This window comes from Gracilinanus agilis, chromosome 6 (assembly GCF_016433145.1).
Source record: "Gracilinanus agilis isolate LMUSP501 chromosome 6, AgileGrace, whole genome shotgun sequence".
Classification (NCBI taxonomy): Eukaryota; Metazoa; Chordata; class Mammalia; order Didelphimorphia; family Didelphidae; genus Gracilinanus; species Gracilinanus agilis.
The window spans coordinates 294,204,603-294,221,905 of record NC_058135.1 but is presented as its reverse complement, the minus strand read 5'-3'; the positions used below and the strand labels follow the sequence as shown (position 1 = coordinate 294,221,905).

Here is a 17,303-nt window from a genome sequence, read left to right as displayed (position 1 = left end):
AGATTCACTTCCAGCTTGATTTTAATTTCTCCTTTAAAAAAGATTTCATTTGAAACTGCCTCCTTGTGCACAAATTGCATTAAGCATATTGTAAAAGCTGGGAATTCAAGACTGAAAGTAAAAGAATGCTCCCACATCAGCAAGTGCTACAAAGAGGTATTTGTTGGAGTTTTAAATGCTTTTCTTTGGGATTTTATAGTTTGTGAACTGATACAACAGATGGCATTCACACTGCATTTTAAGATTTGCAAAGAGCTTTACATGTTATCTCACTTGATCCTCAAAACAACCTTGGAAAGTATTGTTATGATCACCATTTTGCAGATGAGGAAACTGAGGCAGAGAAAGGTGAAATGACTTGCCCAGGGTCACACAGCTAAAGTGTCTGAAGTCACATTTGAACTCAGGTCTTTCTGATGCCAGGCCTAGCACTCTACTGACTGTATCTTCTGATAAGAGATCTAAGGGGTCAACTGGGTGGCTCAGTAGATTGAGGGCCAGGCCTAGAGAAGGGAGGTCCGAGGTTCAAATCTGAACTCAAGACATTTCCTAGCTGTGTGACCCTGGGCAAGTCACTTGACCCCCATTGCCTAGCCCTTACCACTCTTTTGCCTTGGAACCAACATAGTACTGATTCTAAGACAGAAGGAAAGGGTTTAAAAAAAAAAGATAAGAGATCTGTAAAATCTGTAGGACTTGCAGCTAGGTAGAATTTGTAATTCTTTTGGGGATGAGGAGACTGGTCATTTATTACTGCCTTCACAATGAAATTAGTGGTTTGTACTCAGAAACCCACGAGTCTGATTGTGTGTGTGTGTGTGTGTGTGTGTGTGTGTGTGTGTGTGTGTGTGTGTGTATAAATAAACAAACCCCCAAACGAGTCTGATTTTGTGTGTGTGTGTGTGTGTATAAATAAACAAACCCCCAAACCAAAATGCTCTAAAACCTTTCTCTGAATTCATACCTTTGAAAGGTTTATACCCACATTATCTGCATCACTGAGTAGGTCCCCACAATAATGCCAATGGCTGTTATCACAGCACAAAATATAACACAAAACCTCTCAAAAACTGCTCAAAATACTGGGTTTCAAGAATGAAATAAATATCCAGTTCTACAATCAAGTTACAGTTAAGACTGCTCTCGTTTGGAACAATGTGAGCGTGGGAGGGCAGAGCGAGGGGCTAGCTAGTCAGAACTAGAGATGGCTTTCTCAAAGACACCTTTTCCTTCCTTCCAAGGGTACACGGTAACTGGAAACGGGTTCAAGGCCTGACCCAGAGGGGTTATTATGAACAGCAGTCTGATTTCTCTGTAGCATACTGGTGCTTTTTCAGGAAATAGCTGTTAAGAATCATATTCATGTAATAACGTTTTTAGGACAATAATTTTTAAAATCAGGCTTGAGATTACAACCTTCGAAGAGTAGAAGACAAGCATTCCCGTTAGCTGTATCACCCAGGATAAAAAAGGCAAAACGATGGAATGTCTTACAATTGAGTCCACAGTAACCTGGGAATGTGAGCAGCTTTTCCTTGGCCAGCCAAGGCCGGTAGCCATTACTCACACGCATGCACACAAACCCACAGACCTCCAGGTGGTAATCACTTACTTTCGAATGTCCCTGATGTCTTCATGGCTCACAGTGTGCAAAGCTCCTTTGTGGAGTCTGTCTAAACGGAGTGACCGTGGGGAAGAAGGGGGGGAGGTTTCACATTTTATGGTGGTCTTGTCGTCTCGTACCTCTTCTCTTGAAGCTGGCAACTAGAAGAGATTCAATAGACTATCAAAGAGTGATGATATGCACGGAAGAGATTATTTCAATTATCTTCAATAATTAATGTAAAACTAATTATGCTATTTGCTCTGAGTAGATTTAAGAGTCAAACCCTGACCCTACCACCTAACACTAATTTAGGGGAAATTATTGCAGCAACAGAAGCTGAGCAGTCAAGTGGAAGAACCCCAGGCCCAGGAGTCCTAAGTCCTAGTCCCTGTGAGCACTAGGATGACCGGGACCTCAGAGCCATCAACTTTTAGAATAATGATCCCTGGGGATAGTCATTCCAGGCTTTAAGCTGCACAGGCATGACTCTCCACGTCGTACAGCTGAGGAAACTGGTATTCAGCGAAGTTCCAGGTCATGCCTAGGGCTATCAGAATCTAGTTTGGGACTTCAAGAAAGCACTTGTGTAGAATGAGGAACACTTCAGGTCAACATTCTCTGAGGTGCCTTCAAGCTACAAGATCATCAGATTCCTAGGAAAGGACTATGAATGGCTCCTTAAGATTTAAATTGTGCTTATCTATCAGCCAAAGTCTTTTCTACAGGCCAGAAGGCAAAGGCAAAGAGTTCACACATTAGTAATTTTCCACATGGGTTGGAGGGATAAACAGATTTTCTAGAATAGCTGTCCAGAGATTATTGGATTTTATATCTTTAGCAAATCACTGGAATTTATCAAAGCGGATAATACTAAACAAATAATGGAATATGCAAATTTAAGCATCTTTAAATACTTTAAAAAAAAATTTTATTCAACCTGGTATAGATCTCACAGCCTGTTTTGTTATTAAAACAGAAGTACTTCCTGAATGCAGAGGCAAGGGGCCAAGGGCTACAGAGGGAATAAACCCCTTCCAGTAGCAAGCCAGGAAGCTCTACTGACTGGTATTTGCTTCTGTACGCCCAAGTAAACATGATGATTAGATTGCATCTACTGAGCAGCCATAGCAAATGGCTGTCTCAAACTGACTTTCTAACGTGCTTGGCATAGAGAAGACACTTGGGCACTTTCTGAGTTACTGAGGTCATCGTTTAAAACTGACAAATTGCACAATGAGTGAATTCGATTTACTGGGGCTCAGGGCAAATAAAGTGGAGCTCTCTGAAGCTACAACTGAAAAATAAAACCCAGCAAAGGAGGCTCTGAGCTTAATCTTTAATTCTGTTCTAATTTGCTTATTAGTCATAATATTTCAATAGGCTAAACCCAACAAGATGCATTTTTAACAGGCATGAATGGAAAAACCTTTCACTGAAACAACTCTGAAGCTCTGGGTGAAAAAGGCCTGATGGAGTAAGGGGCTCACGGCCACCCCCCATTCAAAGGGGCTGGGAAGCTCAGCTGGTGAGACTGCTGTCGTGGCTCTACTCTCAGGCCGCCTCGGGTCACATGCAGTCCGTCGGCTTTCTGCACTACTTTTCAGGAGGGACGCATAGGTGAGTGACACTAGAGATGTGAATCTGGAGAATGAGGTGGCCGGAGAGGGACTAGTGGGTGGAAAGCAAATAGGACCAGAGGACATCCTGGTGATGGTCTAATGTGTAAAAGTGAAATTTGGGAAATGTATCAAACTACATTTCCCGTGGTCCAACGGGTTTCCGTTTCCGGTTTTTGGGCTTGGGAAGGCTTACGTCTTGACGCAGGGAAGGGTTTAAATCTCCTGGGTTAGGAGGAAGTGGCCTCTTTTGCCAGTAGGCGCTTCCAGGAAAGAGGAGAGAGTAATGGAGGTGGCGGCAGTTTTGAATGCTTACAAGCGCGTGGTCTAATGATTTTATCTATCAACATGGCTTTAATTAAAATACTAATTTATATATTTATACAAGCCTTTATCATTTTTCATACTTATAATTGATGGCAAGAAGGTCATGGGGAAAACGGGTTAGCTCTCATCCTGGCCACTGTAAAGGTCAGAATATGGACTGTGAGGAGTCCCTGAGAGGCAGAGAAGGACCAGCAAAAATGACCCAGTTAGAACAATTAGAGTGGTTTCCAAATGTCATGAGCTGCTGTTGCTCCAAGCAGACAATGCCCAATATCACTAGAAGGAAGCAAGGTCTAGAGCAGGGGTTCCCAAACTTTTTTGGCCTACCGCCCCCTTTCCAGAAAAAAAATATTACTTAGTGCCCTTGGAAATTAATTTTTTTTTAAATTTTAATAGCAATTAATAGGAAAGATAAATGCACCCGTGGCCATCACTGCCCCCCTGGATCACTGCAGCACCCACCAGGGGGCGGTCACTGGGCTAGACAAACCATCCAAAGGGGATACTTTAAAGAAGAATTTCTCAAACTGAAGTCTGTGGATAGATGTGTAGAGTGTGTATGTGTGTATGCACATCTATATATGTGTGTACACACACACGCACACAACACACACCCCACACAAACTTCCCTTTCCCCTAGCTGAAATCTAGCCTATCTTTTAGTTATTTAAAAATGTTATTTTGAGAAATTCAGGTTTCACCAGACTGCCAAAGGGGTCCATGACACAAAAAAGATGAAGAATGCCTGCCATAAAGGGAAGTACAGAATTGGTGGGAGGCTGGATTAAATGACCTTTAAAATGACAAGACTGAATCAAGTCAACAATAAGACTTATATTTAATATCTTCTAAAAGACTATAGGGGGCAGCTGGGTAGCTCAGTGGATTGAGAGCCTGACCTAGAGATAGGAGGTCCTGGGTTCAAATCTGACCTCAGACACTTCCCAACTGTGTGACCCTGGGCAAGTCACTTGACCCCCATGGCCCACCCTTACCACTCTTCCACCAGGGAGCCAATACACAGTATTGACTCTAAGACAAAAAAAAATTTTTTTTAAATAAAAGACTATACATAGAGCAAGGTGAGAGGAGATCATTCTGCACTGTCAAATCTTTGTATGAAAAGCAGCTTAGATTGTCTCTGACAGATTGGACTTACCCAAGTGGTACAAGACTCAATCTCGGTGTTGAGATGAATGGTCATGTCTACAGCTCAACTTGGGGGAACAATGTGGTACTTAGAAACACCATAGGGCTGTCCAAAGTTTACAGAAAATCAAAAAAATTGATGAAATTGCTAAATCATTTACCTTTCTACGATGTTTCCTTAAATCACTAGGCTGAAAGATGCATGCAAAGAAAAGAAATTCAGAGAAACCAGTTTTATTGCAAACTCTGTAGTTGAAAATAAAAACATTCAAGTAGGTGAACACATTAAAGAGGAATGTGGGAAAGAGCGAGAGGAAGGAGAAAAGGAAAATTGTCAATGATGATAAATATTTTCAGGTATTACAGAGTCGTATCAATCCTAAATGTTTGCCATGGCAAAAGCTAGCACCATACAGAAATGTTCTGAATTGACATTCGATACCCTGCTCACTGCAACTTTGAGGCATGGTTCCTAGACCCTGGCCAGTGGGCCATTTCCTTTAATATTATTCTGAACGACAAAGAGATGCCAGTAAAGCAAAAGAATTGTGACAGTTCTGAGACTTTGCAGTAATGGAATGCAGGGCTGGAAGGTCCTCTGAAGTTCTCAAATGAGCCACCTGCTTCTCGTTCTATGATACCATATTAGGATCACATGTTACCAATGAGCAGTCAGAAGCTTCTGCAAAGGGCAGAATAATTTGAACTAGTCAGCTAGTGGTTGTTAACAGATTCAAACTCTACAATGCTGTTTACTATTAGATGAAGTTGGCCGAACAGGTTATGAACACAAAGTGTCTCTGTGGGTCCCAGACAGCCCGACCTGCAAGAAAGGCAAGTGCAGGCCTCCCCCTTGGGACCTCCTGCATCTTGTGAAATGTTCATTACCCACAGGTAAGCCCAGCGTGACTTAAAAGACCCGCATTTAAAAAGACACCCAGGGGTCACTTCGGTTTAGAATTCACTAGAAGGTGCTTCAGTTAAACTAGAGATGACTGAGCATTGCGGAAGCTGACCAAAACAATGAAAGAAAAACCCAGGGGAGGACAAAACTTTGCTCTAGTGGAGAGTGCCATGAAGACTCATCATAGGATGGAGTGGGTCTGGGACGGGAGGTGGGTGCAAAAACTACGGGCTAATGGGGAATTGAGGTCTGGCTAAAGAATGAATCTGGTGATGCTAAAATCATAAAACAAAAAGAACGATATGCGAAAGCAAGGCCAATCACTGAAGTACAGGCTGTTAGCCAACACGCAGAGGCTCACTCAATCTGCTGCTTCAGATTTTCTGGAGAGCATTAGTAATGAGCTAACGCCCCTTGGGGGCAGGGCAGGGCAGCAGCATAAAGCATCCACTGGAAATGGGCAGTGTCTGATCCAGTCACCAAAGGGCAACCCTGGGGACAGTTAGTGGCTCAGTGGATAGTCAAGCCTGGCACTTCCTGGCTGTGAGACTCTGGGCAAGTCCTTTAACCCCCACTGCCTTCTGCCTTGGAACCAATACACACTATGGATTCAAAGAAAGAAAGCAAGGACGTAAGAATAAATGAATGGATAAAATGGCATCCCCAACTGCTCCTGCCCATACAGCAAAGCCCACCAATTCCAGATTACACAGAAAACATTATGATGGCAAACACATCAAAAAATCAAGATGAACAAGTAATAAAAATGAATCATGGAAGGAAGGGCAGAGGACTGTAATAGAGGCTACACGAAGAGGGCAAACAGGAAGTAGAATCACGCCGTAAAGTGAGGTTTGTTAGCATTTGTACCCACCTTTAGGAAGGGGCATCTTGGGCTGGGAGCCCCCTGGCAAACCTGAGCAGCTCTATCCAGCTCATGGGCTTGCCATATGTCTAAGAAGCAGGGGTTTGAACATGTGAGTGCCAACTTTCTTCATGATGATTTCTCCCAGGTAGCTAGATGCTGACCAGGGGGAAGGGAGACAGGAAGGCCTGATGCTTGTTGGCTGATCAGTAGTTTAGCCAGGCAGGATGTGGCCCACCCTCCACCCGGGGGCTCAGAGCTGCCAGCAGCAGCAGACCCAGGCACAGCTCCTCCCATTCCCCATCCTCTGGCACCATCAGGCACTGCTGCTGCTTTCTGAAACTGGCCTGGCCTGGGCTGAATCAGGGTTCCCACGTCGGTCAGTAATATGCACGTGGGATTCTGCTTATGTCAGAGGCCCCTGAAATCCTGCCTCCCCTTCTGTCACCATCTACACTTTCGAACTGGCATCACTCGCCTTCATTCTTCAATCTGGTGACCAAGTGGGCTTGCTCACAGCGAGTCCAGGGCCCACACTACTAGATCGTTCTCCGAGAGGCTGACTGTGAAAGAGGCTGCCCTGGCCTTGCGTGGCACCAAAGATAAAGAGCATTTCCTAAGATACTCCAGGGGCGTGACGACTGCCTAAATGGCCAACAAAATCCACTTTGGTCCCTTGACTTTTGTGGTTAGCTCATGAGCAGCACAGTGTGAAAGGGTGGGGGAGCCCACAAAAGTGGAAACAAGACAAATAAACGTATAAAGAGCAGAGTAAAACAGGCAAAGACTTACTAGAGTCATAATCCCCAGCCTGTCCACCTCCCTGGCAGGACTGTGAGGATGTCGCCTTGGGGTGGAGCGGCCACTCCCTGGAGGAGAGGACCCGGCGAGGCAGGAGCCGGGATGGGGCGGTAGGGAGCTCAGTGACCGGAACCGGCCCAGATTGTCCAAACTCCCACTTCCCACGCGGCTTTCGATTTCCTCTGCCCGCTGCTCTGTGTTTTCTTTTTCTTCTTGAATCAATCTAAAATAAAAGGGCACATCAGTAAGTCACTACTTAATAGGGTTTGATCCGGAGAGAAAGCACTGAATTCTCCACCCTCCACGCAGAGATGCTGTGTGTAAGATGTGGGGCTTCTTGCTCCCGTAGAAGGAGGCTTCGCTTCATCTCTGCCTGGGAATTTGGCCTGAGCGCCCAGCAGAGAGCTTTGCCCATTCCGTGGCTCACTGAAAGTTCCCTTCTGCTGCCCAGAATCCCACAGGCAGCAGGAGTCACAATTCCACTCAGACAGGAGAGCCCTGCTCACTCATCTGCACTTTGGCTGCTGCATGCTGGAGGATGGGATGGCATTTTGGCAGGTCTGAACAAACTGAGCAACTGGTATTAAATGCACACGGCCGAGGTCCTGCTCCTTTCCCCAGAAGCAGTGGGCCACAGATTAGGGCCAGGATTTTGCCCTGTGACCATCAGGTGGGTTCCGATCCTGCACAGTGACTCTACAGAGGGGAAGCCCTCTACCACAATGACAATAGCAAAAACGGACCCTGGGGCCACTGGTGGCTATTTTTCTCGGTTGCTAATAAAACACATGCCATGAGGAAAATGAGCGTTCTAGAATGAAGGCCAAAATGTCCTCCTCCAAGGTCTTGCTTCCATAACTTGGTCCGCGCCCACTCATCTGACATTGAATGGTGCCCTGAGCTCAGAGCTCCCTCTCCTGCAGGCATCACGTTTGTTCTCCCTCATCCCTTTGTGCCCGTTATTCCAGGGCCTCCCCGTCTGTTAGGGTGTAGCCCGAGGCTCAGGTCCCTTCCTCTCACAGGAGAGGAGCATGCCATCAGGTCCATCTAAGTGACCTCTCTGCTTCCTGCATGGGACTCGGGGGCTTCTGTAATCAAAGCAGGCTGAGAGCTCCCTGAAGGCAGTGATAATGACTCAGGCCTTGTTTATGCCCCCCCCAACACCTGGTCCTACTGGCTGGGCACAAACAAGAATTAGCTTATTTGACCTGGACCTATTATTTCATTGATATAAGGAAAACTGTTCTCCGAACCTAGACCTACAACTATTCTTCAGCCTCTCCTCAGACTGTCACCTGGAGCCAAAAGAGGGGAAATGACTGGGCCTGGGTCATACAATCAAGCACGCGGGTGAAGCAGAGTCTTAAACTCTGAGGCCAGCTCTCCATTTCACTAGACTTTAGCTCCAAGAGTCAGTCACCTAGAACTGCCGTCTGAGCAAGGCTGAGACTTAATGTGTTTCCTGTCAGCACAAATCTGGCCCTGGCTCCACAATGAACAGGCACAGACGAGACCTGCAAAGCCCCAAATCCAAATCTACCGGATTTCCTTGTTGATTGCATCCAGCTGCTCCTGAAGCATCATGGCTAAGGTCTGGGCGTCTGCCTGTCCGCTGGGCGACAACAGATCCACGGAGCTGAAAATCGTGTCTCTATCGTCCTCCCCATCAGATACGTCGACATCACTCTCGAAGGCCTGGGCGACATTGGCCAAGACACTGGCCTGCTGGGCACGCTCCCAATCTTGTTCATTAAGAGTCTGGACCTAGAAACGGAAAGGCCAAATGTTAATCCTCGAGGGCTAAAATGCCAGAGACTGACCTAGCTGACTGCAGAAGCCACACTATTATGGCAGTCAAGTCCTTAGTGAGTAAATGAATGGTCCACCAGGCCAGCAGTGTGTAAGGAGCAGAAAAAAACAAACCAATAGTTCAGTAGCCCCGAGCAGATTTAGGCAGTCTACTTCTTTTGGGTGAATGATACAGTTTAATGCAAAGATAAACAGGCCAGGGGCAGGTATGTGCCTCAGTGGTTTCAGAGCCAGGCCAGGAGACAGGGATGGTCCTGGGCTCATATGTGGCCTCAGACACTTCCCAGCTGGGTGATCCCGAGCAAGTTCCTTAACCCCCAGTGCCTCGCCCTTATTGCTCTTCTGCCTTGGTACCAATACTTAGTATCGATTCCAAGACAGAAGGCAAAAGTTTTTAAAGAGACTCGGGGTTCCCTAACTCAACAGAACTAGTTCTCAAGCTGCTGTCCTAATAGAGAACCAAGAAGCCAGGAAATTTGAATCTCTACTATCTGGAGCTGCCTGACACACAAAACCATTTCAAGTACTATTCATTTCAATTTCCCAAGACTCTTTCCTCTCCTTTCTATCCTCTGAACTGATGCTGAGAAATGCTTGACTAGGAAGAGGTGGGATCTAAGACAGGGATCTGGTATGTGGAGGGAAAGGAGCAAGGTCTCTAGATTAACAAATCAAATTAACAGAACTAAAAAGGGAAAGGAGAGCTCAGTGCTAGCCTCTATGGTCAGAATCTACTTTCTTGGGTCTGAGGGACAGGGAGGAAAGTCCACACTATCAGATGACTGTAATGTCTCTTTAAATTATGTAACCTTTTAATTATAGGACATTGTCAAAGCACTTAAAAATGACAGACATAGTACTATCTGGGAGTATTTAACAAAGTTAATTTGAGATATAAATTATCTTAAAAGTAAAAGCAATACATGGAAAGTCCTAAGTTACCTCAAACTATTGCTTTAAAATATTTTCTTAAATGCAAAGAGCAAGTTACAATTTCTAACCAAGAATGTGTTTTCTTCAGCAAGGCCTCTGCTAAATGCCTGAGAATTAGAAAGCTTCCATGGACCTCCTACCAATAGAAGCTGCTTGTTACCTTGGAAGGCTCGTCCCGCAGAGCTGCAAGACGGCCCTTCTGGGCCCGCCGCAATACTGATGTGGTGCTATAAGGATCAGTGGGACTGTCTGCCACTGGATACCGGAAGTCGGGCACACTGCCCAGGTGTGGGCGGCTGAAACAGAAACATAATGGGTTCTCAGAGAAAGTCGAGCTCCCGCCCAGCTAGGTGTCTACAAAGGACTGCCATGCCTGAAAACAAACTGTTCTTAGGGAAGCACTCAGGGGCCACCTGCATACGCACCCAGGATGCAGCGATCCACCACCGCGGATCCGCAGCTGGTCTATTTCGGCCCTCAGGGCTTCCATGTTGAGCACCAGCTGGTCCTGGGAAAGAAGGTGAGAGAGGCAGGTTCTTGAACCAAAGGAGCACATTCCCAAAAAGTACAGGAATCAGATCTAGATACACTGGGCAAACAGCTCAACTGCCACAATTCCATGGATGCCTCCATTCCTAACCCTTCATTCCCTTTGGGAACGACCAGGAACAAGAGCTACCTCAGCTCCTAAGGCCTCCCTAATTTAAAGGTGGCCAAGCCTTTGCTGGGAGAAGAAATGAGCCAGGCTATTTTTCATCTACTGGATTCCATTAAGATAAAATCGATACACAGTAATAATTTTTAAAAAGCACGAGAAAATTTTTCATGTGGTAATCATCAGGTAAAAAGAGGTGAGGGTAAAATATTCAGTCTCCTTGTCTATCCAGAGTGGGGGCCCCAAAGAATCCCCTAAAGCAAACACAACCCTGGCCTCCAAGCTCCTCTGGAATGAAGATGCATCTAAAACACCAAGTTGTCCCAAAGAGCTTCAGAACAGAGTAAAACCCCACAAACCCCATACAAAGCCAAAGGGTTTAGAAACCCAAAATTCATACTATGAAATCTATTAAAAAAACCCAATGCCAAATTTTCTATCAATTCAGTTTTTAACAACAAATATTCATTACCGCTCCTCCCCAAATAGCTAATCAGCTCTAACCCACTGATAGCCAAACAGCTGCCACATAATAAAATGCAGCCTCCTGTGTGGAGAATCAGAGGAAACATCTTCCTGTTCAGAGAAATCTCATGGAAATCACTCAAGTGCTCAGAAATACCTTGTCATGTTGGGTTTCTTCTACTTGCTTTTTGGCAATTTCAACTTCTCGAAGCAGAGAATTCTAGAAAAGAGACACACACAGCTCAAAGTCTGGAACCTCAAGTCTTCCTTCTGGCACATACAGAGCTCCGTCTACACAGATTGCAGCAGAGTCTGGGTGGCAGGAGGTGGGCAGCCACTCTGACTAGAGCCTTGCTTATCACTCATATAATGGGTTGTCACTTTGTTTTTCAGCTCATTAAGGGCTTAGTTCACATGATACTCTCTGATCTGTACTGGTGCTGAAGCCTTCCAGAGACTATAAATACATTAAAGGCCAGGTCCAGGTCTCAACTCACGGTTTCATCTTCCCCAAGGCCTAGAATCCTGCTCTTCACAGTAGGTAAGTGGTAAATATTTGTTCTATTTTCTAATCACCAATTATTGGCCTGTTAATTCCTTAGTCATTCTGTATGAATGAAAATAAATTTTAAGTCGGTAACACAGGGAGCAGGAAGGTGGCTCGGTGGATAGAAAGCTAGACTTGGAGATGGGAGATGCTGGGCTCAAATATGGCATTCCACACCTGGGTGACCCTGGGCAAGCTCCTTAAATCCCATTGCTTAGAACTTACTGCTCTGAAACAGATACTTAGAATCAGTTCTAAGACAGAAAGTAGGGGTTTATTAAAAATAAAATAAACTTAAAAAAATCAATAACTCAAATGTGATGTGCTAAAAAGCATAATTTCTGGTCCAAAGATCCAATTTCTACCACCATAAGCTGGGATGTCCATATCATGATGTGTCTAAAAATGTCATTTAAAAGACAGTTTGTGGGGGGCAGCTGGGTAGCTCAGTGGATGGAGAGTCAGGCCTAAAAATGGAAGGTCCTAGGTTCAAATCTGGTCTCAGACACTTCCCCATCTGGGTGACTCTGGGTCATTGCCAGCTCTTACCACTCTTCTGCCTTGGAGTCATTACATGGTATTGATTCCAAGATGGAAGGTATGGGTTTAAAAAATAATAAAAAAATTTTAATTAAAAAAAAAGTTTATGGCAGGAAATAATTTAAGAGTCTAAGTACTTGAAACGCAGAATTAGTGAACTCTAGTTATCTCAACCCATGAGCAAAAGAACTGCTGTTTAGTTCTCACCATGCGCTGTCTGTCTTCCTTATTATAAAAAGACTAAACTATAGATGAGAGAAGGGCCACTTCATCTGACTCTTTCATGAATGACAACAAAAATCAATGTTCTATAAAGCAGAAGGGCTTAGGCTTAAGCTATGGGCCATGGCCACAAAGTGGAGCTCAGAGAAATCCTATTTGCTCCAAAAATAATATTTCAAAGAAAACTTGGGAGATGAAAAGGCTTTTTAATGTTGTCTACTTTAACACCTTCGTTTGACAAAGGAGGAAATCCAAGTCCCCAGAACTGGGAGGAGTAGTAGGAAAAAGTAGTGGCCAAAGCAGGACTTGAATTCCCATCTCTAGAATCTCTTTAGTTCAGGGCTTTTCCTAGAGTTTAGGCATATGGAAAATCACCCACGTCAACTCGGGTAAAGTCTGCACATTAATGTCTTAAGAATCAGCAGACTAGACACATGCTTGAGGAATGGGATGGGGAATTCATCTCAGGGTCCTAGGTACAATGCTACCCAGTTCACTACCTGCCATCATACAGACCCAGCAGATGATTCCTCATCCCAGGCCATCTCGTGTCTTTGGGGACACAGCCACAGCTAGGAAAAGGTCTAGTTGAAACCGACTAAGACCAATACAAGGAGCGAATAAAGCAAATCTCTGTTGTGTTGATATGTGGCCAGTTGACCTAAACAAAGTCTTAGCTAGAACATATTCTTCCAAATTAAGCTCAAAGGAAATCGGCAAATACAATGGCTATTTAATACCAAATAACTAGAGTTCTTTGAGCATTGCAAGAGAAATCATAGTCAAAAGACTTTAATCTAGAAATAATTCACAAGTTTTCATAAATAAGGAGGAGCTAATAAATATGGAAGAAAGCCCTTCGCCTCAAATGAGGAGTTTATAAGCAATTTTTATTTTCCTTTTCTCCAAGAGCATTTAACCCAATAACTCACTCTGTTTCAAGTACTGACCAGTGCCTCGAACCACAAAGCACTTCAGAAATGACCTTCCAAGGCCCCTACCTTATCCTCCAGAGCCGCCATTCTCTCCTTCAGGTGAAGCTGGAGCCTCTCATTGGACTCAGAGAGGAGCTTGTCCACAGTGTCTGACAAGCGTTTGTTATGTTCCTCGTTCATCTTTTCTCTCTGTCGTGCCTGAAAGACCAGGGAGAGTTTGAGAAAGTGAGGAAGCGACTTTTCCCTTACTTTCTCTCCTGGGCCATGAGCTTCCCCAAGAATACAGAGTAACTTCTAGACGTAAACGAACCAGTGAAGAATTTCAAAGGAAAGGTGAGTGGTCTTTTGACCGCAGACACTTGTTGAGTAACAAAAAGAAAAGGGCTTCAGAAGGAACAGGAGCAGCCCTTTAAAGCAGAGTACCTGTCTATTGAGACTCAGACCTGGATTTAATGCAGAGAAAAATTCAGGCTCCAAAGTTGCAAAGCAGAGATGTTTTCATTTTAGTTACAAGGGGATGTGCTTAAAATGAATACAATTCAGGGCAGCTGGGTAGCTCAGTGGATGGAGAGTCAGGCCTAGAGACGGGAGGTCCTAGGTTCAAATCTGGCCTCAGACACTTCCCAGCTGTGTGACCCTGGGCAAGTCACTTGACCCCCATGGCCCACTCTTACCACTCTTCCACCAAGGAGCCAATACACAGAAGTTAAGGGTTTAAAAAATTAAAAAAAAAAAAAAATGAATACAATTCAATGCATGCTTTTAAATGATCTTCAGATGTACTCAGCAATAATGAACCTACTCATGTTGGAGCCTCCAGACACACACATCACTTTCTATGTCTACCTAGCCCTCAGCCACCGGTGAATGTCTAAAGCAGTGATTCCCAAAGGGGGTGCCCACCGCCCCCTGGTGGGTGCTGCAGCAATCCAGGGGGAGCGGTGATGGCCACAGGTGTATTTATCTTTCCTATTAACTGCTATTAAAATTTAAAAAAAAATTAATTTCCAGGGCACTAAGTAATATTTTTTCTGGTAAGGGGGCTGTAGGCCAAAAAAGTTTGGGAACCACTGGTCTAAGGCATCCCTGGGACATCCACTTGTATAGAATGGCTTGGGTCACGTCACCCCATCACTCCAAGGGAGCCATGATCTTGATCCATCTTGGGTAGCTCTCCTCTAAGTTCTCCCCAAACAGTCACCAAAGGAGGTCCACACAATGTGCAGGTGGCCCTCCCTGCTTCCTCCCAATACCATGCAGGTACCTTTGGAGAACTCTAGCCATGCACACTCAAGCCATGTAACCAGTCCACCATTTCTTTATATCCTGATTCCTTAATAATTTCTGTGACTTAGCTCTTTCTCTGGAGTCTCTTTGGTTCTAAGTTCAAACTTGCTCTGTGATAATGAGATTAAATCTACCCTGCCCATCTTTAGATTTAATCACCAAAGGTGAAAACATCTCCATTTAACTCACAAGTTGGGTGGTCTGTAACCCAAGTGTGCTAGAGAGACAAATCAGAATTTACTGACTGCCTCCTGGGCAGTCCTAAGAAAACTCGGTTGTGAAAGGACATGTAAACTAAGAGGAGGCCTTAGGAAGTAACACAAAAGAGGCCCCTTTAAAAAGAGACCTCAGTGAGCTGGGCCCTCTCTTCTGGATCATAAACAGGACTTGAAGGAGCTCTTCTCGTTCGTAACTGGACTTGGAGGAGGTCTGGAGCTAGTGAAGACTGTTCCAAGTGGTGAGTGTTAAGACTGAATCTTCCTAAACTTCTCTTAAGGAACTTCCTTTTAATAGGGACTCTGTGACTGAAGCTTTTGTTTCGTTCACCTTCAAGGCCCTTTGGGTCTCTGACTTCCCGGCCTTGGGATCAAGGCCAGATTTCCCTCTGCCGAGGGTTAATTAGATCTACCTGGATTGAACTAGGGGATCAGAGCAAATTACTTACTATGTTAGATTACTTATCCTATCTTATCCTCTCTCTTATTTCCTTATTTCAACTTCCTCTTCTCATTTGTAAATAAATGTCCATAAAAGTCATTTTAACTTGAAGTTAATCTTTAATTGGGGACTGATGATTGTTCAATCCCCTGGCGACCAATCTTTTAATATTTACCTAATAAAAACCCCTTTTCACCCCTTACAGCTCACAGCCACCTTTGTATTATATCAAATTGATGCTCACCTTTATTCTTCACAAATGATGGGACACCTAACAGGGCTTTTGATTCTTCTCTTTAAGAAGCTATAGCTACAGAGGATGGCTCAGTGGATAGAGCCAGGCTCAGAGACAGAAGGTCCTGGGTTCTAATCTGGCCTCAGACACTTCCTAGTTATATGACCTTGGGAAAGTCACTTAACCTCCATTGCCTAGCCCTTCCCACTCTTTTGCCTTGGAACCAATATACAGTACTAATTCTAAGATGGCAGATAAGGATCTCAGGAGGAAAAAAACCCAAAAAACTATAGCTACTAAAGGAATTTATAAAGCTAAAGCTTAGTAACTCTCACTGATATAGCGCTAGAAGGTTTTGCAAAGCACTTCCCTCATAGTCATTTTGTAGTAAGAAACAGGTCCCTAATCACAGTTCTATCAAGATCCCAAGGTAAGGACAGAAGAATATTTCAAGGCTGTAGGAAACTGATGACACAAATGTAGTAAGTTCTGAAACTGATGCTCCTCAAGAAAAGAATCACAAAATGAGCCATATAATAGGCTGACTCTGAAAAGTTCAATAAACCACTGACAAAGGACTAATGAAGTGAGCTGGCAGGATGGGAAAGAGGGACTATGTACATCAGTGCTGCTTGAAATGGGGTCCATGGACCCTCTCAGGGAGTCCTCCAGGCCAAAATGATTTAGGTAATAGCATCGAGATGTTCTTTGCCTCTCAAATGCTCCTCTGAGCTCTCTCCTGAGCCTATGCTGGAGTTTTCCAGATTCCACATCACCACATGAAGACTGAGCTCTACCAAAAGCTACTATTGCTTTACCAATGGGTGACTCTCTAGACAAGGCAGTGCTTATAGTTTTGCTTATATTCATCCAATATGAACATAAACCAATCAGGAAAGAAGACCACCTTCTATGGAATGTCTAGCAACAAGTATATGGAGATGAAATATTCCAAGTGTTTGACTCTCTTGACTTACTTGGGAATAAAGAGGGCTGACATTTGCCCTAATGGGGAAAAAGTAACAGAGTAACGGCTAGCACAAACAGTGGCGCCAAACTGTCCTGGTCACAGTAGCTCCACTGCACCTCACAAGGATGGTTATCTCAATTAGGAATGTCCTCGCAAATGGAACGACCTCCAGGAATTGATGCAGAGTGAAAGGAGCAGAACCAGGAAAAAACATTATACACAGGGACTGATACATTGTAGCACAATTGGATGTAACTGACTTTGTTACAGTAACAATGCAATGACCCAGGATAACCCTGAGGGACTGATGAGAAAGATGCTCTCCACAATCCATAGAAAGAACTGTGGGAGCAGAAAGGCAGAGGAAAAACAACTGCTTGATCACATGGTTCGATGGGGATAGGATTGGGGATGCAGACTCTAAAAAAATCACCCTAGTGCAAACTATCAATAATATGGAAAAAGGTCTTGATCAATGACACATGTAAAACCAGTGGAAATGCACACTGGCTACGGGAGGGGGTAAGAGGAGGGGAGGGAAAGAACATGATTCATGTAACCATGGAAAAACAAGCCTAAAGGAACAAATATATAAATAAATAAACCATTAAAGAAAAAAAAAAAAAAAAGAAGAAGAAGAATGTCTTCACAAAGGGACCCCCAAGGATATACCTTTGGAAGCCATAATCGATTCACTGCTTATACCAACTAAAATTTTTGTTGAGAAGCTTGAGTACTCGGCAAACTTTTTTCAAAAATGAACAAAATGAGTATTATTCC

General features: G+C 44.2%; 1 protein-coding gene across 2 annotated transcripts in view; it reads right to left on the bottom strand.

The window, feature by feature from the left end:
* Positions 1-17,303, bottom strand: part of PPFIA1 (PTPRF interacting protein alpha 1) — a 121,676-nt gene that overhangs the window by 31,857 nt on the left and 72,516 nt on the right. The window contains exons 11-18 of one of the 2 annotated variants that reach the window (XM_044681332.1): positions 13,441-13,572; positions 11,288-11,350; positions 10,436-10,518; positions 10,171-10,306; positions 8,809-9,032; positions 7,260-7,491; positions 4,860-4,889; positions 1,613-1,764 (exon numbers count right to left, since the gene is read on the bottom strand). In XM_044681332.1, coding sequence (XP_044537267.1) covers positions 1,613-1,764; positions 4,860-4,889; positions 7,260-7,491; positions 8,809-9,032; positions 10,171-10,306; positions 10,436-10,518; positions 11,288-11,350; positions 13,441-13,572 — 1,052 coding nt within the window. The remainder of the gene's footprint in view (positions 1-1,612; positions 1,765-4,859; positions 4,890-7,259; positions 7,492-8,808; positions 9,033-10,170; positions 10,307-10,435; positions 10,519-11,287; positions 11,351-13,440; positions 13,573-17,303) is intronic. The other variant, XM_044681333.1, reaches the window with a different exon arrangement.